This window comes from Propithecus coquereli, unplaced genomic scaffold (genome assembly GCF_000956105.1).
Source record: "Propithecus coquereli isolate 6110/MARCELLA unplaced genomic scaffold, Pcoq_1.0 Scaffold83, whole genome shotgun sequence".
NCBI lineage: Eukaryota > Metazoa > Chordata > Mammalia > Primates > Indriidae > Propithecus > Propithecus coquereli.
In genome coordinates, this window is record NW_012154507.1 from 1872722 (window position 1) to 1878722 (window position 6001).

Below are 6001 nucleotides of genomic sequence, written 5' to 3' on the forward strand. Positions count from 1 at the left end.
ACCAATTTCCATGAATAAAATAGGGCAGTGGTATATCACTTCCAGTATTAGGTTACAAAATGACAGAGGTGCCCTATCTCTTTCCCTTGACAGAAATCAGCTATCTGATGTAGAGACTCCCATAGCAATGAATTGCACTGTTTATAAGCAGATTTTCCTCAAATTGAGCCTTAAGAGGACTACAGCCCCAGCCAGCATCATGACAGCAATCTTGTTCTGAGTAAGAGTACCGAGCTACACTGCACCCAGATTCCTGATTTACAGAAACTGAGATGATAAACTTTTCCTGTTTAAGCTGCTAAATTTGGGGATATCTTGTTATGCAACAAAGATAACTAGTAGAGGCCAGGCACAGTGGCCCTTGCCTGTAATTCCAGCACTTTGGGAGGCTGAGGTGGGAGGATCACTAGAGCTCAGGAATTGGAGACCAACCTGAGGCAACATAGTGACATGTCTCTACAAAAAAACTTTAAAAGTTAGCCAGGCATGGTGGCAACCCTGTAGACCCAGCTACTCGGCAGGCTGAGGAAGAGGATTCCTTCAGCTCAGGAATTCGAGGTTACACTGAGGTATGATCCAGCCACTGCACTCGAGGCTGGGCAACAGAGCAAGACCCTGTCTCTAAAAAAATAAAAGTTATATATACGTGTGTGTGTGTATATATAAAAGATAACTAGTAGATTCATCAGTCCATAGATCACCACCTGAAATTACAGCACCATTGTGACAAAATTACTGGCCATTACGAGGCAATCTTGGATGGTCACTTTATTTGGCAGCAAAACAAAACCCAACCCTGGATCGATCCTGTTTCTTGTCTCAAACATAAAACAATCATATTTAAATGGCCAATGAGTCATGCTTTTCTCTGTAATAGAAGCAGCATGCTTTAAGCTGCATCTGGCTTGCACTTTTTTAAGAGTTCTCCGACTATTCTGCATGGCTGGTTCCTTCTCAATATTTAGGTTTCAACTAAAATATCACCTTCTCAGAGGCCTTTCCTGACTAGCCACTCTGAGGGATCCACTTTCTAACCCCACTCTCAATTATATTTCTGTCTCCATAATTTATCACCAATAAGTATGTAGTTTATTCAGTAACTTGCATATCATCTCTAATCGCACTGGAACATCCTCAGTGATGTTTGTTTGCCACTAGTGTTACTCCTTTTGCCCGAAACACAGTAAAGACTAAGTAATATTTGCAGACTAAAAAAGAATGGAAAGTAGTCAGGTCCAGGAAAAAAGATCTGGGGACGTGGAGAGGTAGTTACACCCCACCACGCGAAACCAACAATAAACCCGCCTGAGAACTAAAGAAATCAGAGTTGGTTCTGAACACAAAACCCTGCGCTGGGCACAGGCGGGTGGATGGAAGGCCGGAGCAGACCAGTCCTGATGCCAAGAGCGGGGGCCACACGCAGCCCCTCCCTGCTTTAGGACCAGGGGAGAAGGGCAGGAGAAGCAACCCTGATTGTACTTTACCCGAGTCTCCCCCGGGCACCGAGGGGGGCAGCGTGAGGGTGAACACGGCGGCCACAGCGGCGAACACGGCGACGCCGCCGCGGAGGCCCCCGGAGCGCCGCGGCCCCACTCGGGCTGCCCTCCCCTGGGCCTGGCCCCTGCCGTCGCCATGTGGACTCATGGGCCCGTGGCGACCGAGGGAGGGGGTCGCGGCCGGCCCAAGGACTCGGTGTGGCACGGAGCTCCGCAGCCGGCACGCGAGTGCAGCCTGCGCGGCGGCTTCCGGGTGGAACCTCCGCAGGCCGGACCGCACTTTTCCCCGCCTGAGCCGGGGGGGAGAAAATGCCAGGCCTCGCGAGACCCAGGCCCTGGGCGCTTACGCCAGGCGCCGGCGTTTACATACTTACAGTGTGCTTAAAGTAACTAATCACATGGGGCAGCGTTCCTTTAAAGAAGCAAGTCTGGCCTGGCTATTCCCCCCCCTTTCTTACTGACTTGGTTGGTTCTGACAGAGAAAGGAGCACCGTCGAAAACCGCGAGTGAGGAAGAGCTGCTTGTGCCACCTATGGTGTGGGGTGGAACTGCACAAATGGACCAAGATCAGCCAGGAGCCCAACCTGTGTTAAAACAAGGGGTAGTGTATTTACAGTATGGGCGAAGTAAGCCAATAAGTACATTAATTTTGATTATGTATTTATTATTATTTACTGCATTAGTGTGATTATTATAAGTCCCTGTGCTAATCACTAAGTAGTTTTTATTAGAGAGATTAAAATATGCTAGTTTGTCTATTTTTTTTTCTTATAGCATGATGAAAACTCTGTAGACGAGTTGGGAAATTTGAGTTCCTATATTAATACAAATAACTCATACCGTGATACAGGTGTCTCCTATTTTAATAAAGAGTATTATTTTTGGAGCTTTGACCACAAAGTGGGAAATGAAACAGAATCACCAACTTTACAATCAGCCCAATAAAAACTCAGCAGTCCTGTTGGTGAGTTTTTCAAGCTTACATTTTACATTATTATAGCAATTATCCTGGAGTGAGAGGGGAGGAGGGTAAGCTATGTAGAATGTATCTCAAAACACACACTGAAAATCAGTGACAATCTCAAATGTGTTACATGCAATCCGACAGGAACACAGTGTCTCAACTGTAGGGTGATGTACATCTACGCTGACTGCAGTCACTGTGCCAGCACACCTTAGTCTTTTCCAAGTACGTACTTAATGCTTTCTCAGCTACACTGTGAGTTCCTGGAGGGCAGGGGCTGTGTAGTAGGCTGCTTCTAAAATGGCTGCCAGTGATCCCAGCCTCCTGATATATACTCCCTGAATAATCCTCTCCCCTTGGGGTTGGGCTGGACCTAATGACTGGCTTCTGTCAGTAGACTAAGGCAGAAGTGATAGATGTCACTTTTGAGATTAGGTCATGAAAGACTTTCATCTTGCTTGCATTCTCTCTTACCCTCTCACTTGTTCTCGCCAATGAAGCCACCTACCATGTTGTGAACTGCCCTGTGAAAAAGGCCACATGAAAGGAACTGAGGACCACCTCCAGCCAACAGCCAGCGAAAAACTGAGACCCTCATTCCAACAACCTGAGAGGAACTGAATCCTGCAATGCCATGGGAGGGAGCTAGGAAGTGGCTCCTTCCCCCATTTTAGCTTTGACACAACTACAACCCCTGTCTACACCTTGACTGTAGCCTGTGAAAGACCCTGAAACAGAGCACCCAACTAAACCTCATCCAGACTGCTGTCCTACGGAAATTGTGAGATAATAAATGTCATTGTTTTAAGCCAATAAATATGGGTTAATTTGTTACTTGGCAATAAATAAGATAGGCTGTCTTCTATTTCTTTTCTGAAAGAGCATACCAGTGAGTAACACTGACTGAGTCAAGCATGTATTTCTTTCCCTTTTTATCCATTTCATCTTTTGCTTATGAGTTTTATAAAAAAATGAATTTTTATTTCAAAGGGGAATAACTCTTTGCCCATGTTTGGGAGGTAGAGATCAGTGCTAGAAGTACAAATTTGGGAGTTGTTTATGTAAGAACAACATGACTAGTCATTCTAGTATAGAGATAACAGGTTGAGGTCTAATGTCAGCCCACATCTTCATTTAGGGGATGGCTGGAGAAAAGGAGAGAACAGTGGGAGAGAACAAAGTGTTACAAGAAGCCAAGAGAGAAATAATGTCAATGAAATATATATGGCCAGGATGTTACAGAAACATAAAGGATGATGAACAAGGGGCACATCTAGATTTTATGAGGCTTAAATTTATACAATTTGGAGAATTGTCTTTAAGCAAACTACTACAAAACTGCAGATACAGAATTAGGTACAAGCATTGGAAGAAGCCGGTGCTAGTGAGGAGCTATGAAACCTAAGCTTTATTATAATAGCTTCACAGTTATTCTCCTTTGAAGATGAAAAACTGCCAGTTCTCTGTTTGTATTTGACTCTACCTCTCAGTAAGTATCTGACTATTCCCTTCTCTCCTGGAGCATTCTTTTGTCTGGGCATCAAAGACAGTATGCTCCTTTGGTTTTCCTTTGACCTCTGGCCTCTCCACCCCAGCTCTGCTTTTGTCAGACCTCCAGACATTGAAGTGGTTCAGGGCTGTTCTAGACTTCTCTCGCTTTCTGCCTTCCTTCCCAAGATGATCTTATTGAAGATTTAAATATTAGCTACTGGGGAGTATATCTCCCCAACTTCTCCTTTAAGCTACAGATTTTTTTTAACCCAATTGCCTCCTGACTTATTTATTTTAATGTCCAAACGGCCTTTCAAAACTGTCAGACTTTGTCTTATTTCCATTGTATTTACAGTAGTGCCTGGCACAAAGTGGGTGTTTAACAAATATTTATGTAATAAATGCATGAAGGAACAATCAGAGACCATTGGTGCATCGATTAAGGATTGCATTTAGCTACTAGTAGCAGAGACCCTGATACAGTGGCTTAAACGTTCAAGTGCTATGTAAAGAAGTCCGAAGTCTGGAGGAAATCACTATAACACTGGTTTAGCAACTCCCTGGTATCACTAAGGTCAAAGTTGAGGTTTTTATATCCTTCTGTACCACCCCACTCAGCTTACATCCTCAAAGTCATCTCTTGATCCAAGATGGCTGCTAATGCTCCAGATAGTACATCTGTACTCGGGAAGAAAGAGAAAGAACAGGAAGAGAAGGGCATGCTCCATCCTTTTAAAAAGAGCATTCTAGAAATGCTATTCCATAATTAGCTACATCACATTGGCCACAGTTGAGTAACAGGCCACTCCTAGGGGCAAAGGATACTGGGAAATGTACCTTTTTAGCTGGTTAACTTGCCTGAGATTCTATTACAAAGGAAGAAGGAGATAGTAGATATTGGGAGGCAACTGGCAGGCCCTATGTAGTTAGAGCTGGTCACCTGGAGGTATTTGAACCTTGAAAGTTAGAAGAGAGGTCGGTTTTAGTAGTAGATATAGAAACCAGGTACCAGTGGGTTAAGAAGTGAGCAAATGGAAGAAATGAAGTAGTATGAAAATTTACAGGGATTAAAGTGTCAAATGAGGTTTCTGAACAGTTTTTTGTTTCTTTTTTTGGAATCTAAGGGAGTATTTGGAGAGAGAGTGATGTACAGGAGATGGGAGGTGATGGGACCAAGGAGGACACAGGAGAAGGGTTGAAGGTAGAAAATATTAGGGGTAGAGAGTGAAATCTTTAGGCTATGTCTCAGTTAGGCTGACAAATAAGATATACAAGGAGTATTTACTTACTGTTTGTGCTATACATCATTCCACAATGGTTTAGAGATAGCTACTATATATAATACAAACCACAAAGTAGTAAAATATGTAAATCACTAAGGATTCAGCCAGAGAAACAGAACTAGTAGGATATATATATGATGGAACTTATTGCAAGGAATTGTCTCATGTGATCATGGGGGCTGGTTAGGCAAATCTGAAACACATAGACCTGGCCTTCAGGAAGGGGAGGCTGGAACTCTTGGCCATGGGATAAAGCTATTGTGCACAGGTAGAATTTCTATTGCATCAGGGAACCCTCAGCTCTGCTCTTAAGACCTTTCAACTGATTGAAAGGCCTAAAATTAGGATAATCTCCCTGTTTTAACATCAACTGATCATGGACTTTTGTTATATCTACAAAATACTTTCACAGAAACACCAAAATTAGTGTTTGATTGAAAATTGAGGAATAACGCCAAGCCAAGTTGACACATTCAAAGAACATCACAGAGGCCAGGGAACATGTGAATTAGAAATAGAACATCAGGTTGAAGAAAAGGAAATGCATAGCTCTGTGGTCCTATAGTATCCTAAATTTGGCTGTGGGAGTCTTGAAAGCCAAAAAAAGGAAGTGGGGGGTGGGGAATAGGATCATTTGTGTGGTCTCTTAGTTCCCCAGGAAAGAAAAGTCTTCCTGGGCCTTGTGGTCAGCATCTAGCCTCTATTTAAACCCAAGGGGGTGGCTCCTCATTACTGCTGGACAGAAGTGGGCATTCCGGCTACCCCTG

At 43.7% G+C, this 6001-nt stretch overlaps 1 protein-coding gene across 1 annotated transcript in view; it reads right to left on the reverse strand.

Moving 5' to 3' along the window:
* The window catches only part of TMEM260 (transmembrane protein 260), a 58240-nt gene extending 56596 nt beyond the window's left edge, over positions 1 to 1644 (reverse strand). Inside the window, exon 1 of the mRNA XM_012663736.1 lies at positions 1485 to 1644. Coding sequence (XP_012519190.1) covers positions 1485 to 1644 — 160 coding nt within the window. The remainder of the gene's footprint in view (positions 1 to 1484) is intronic.
* Between the last annotated feature and the right edge of the window lie 4357 nt (positions 1645 to 6001).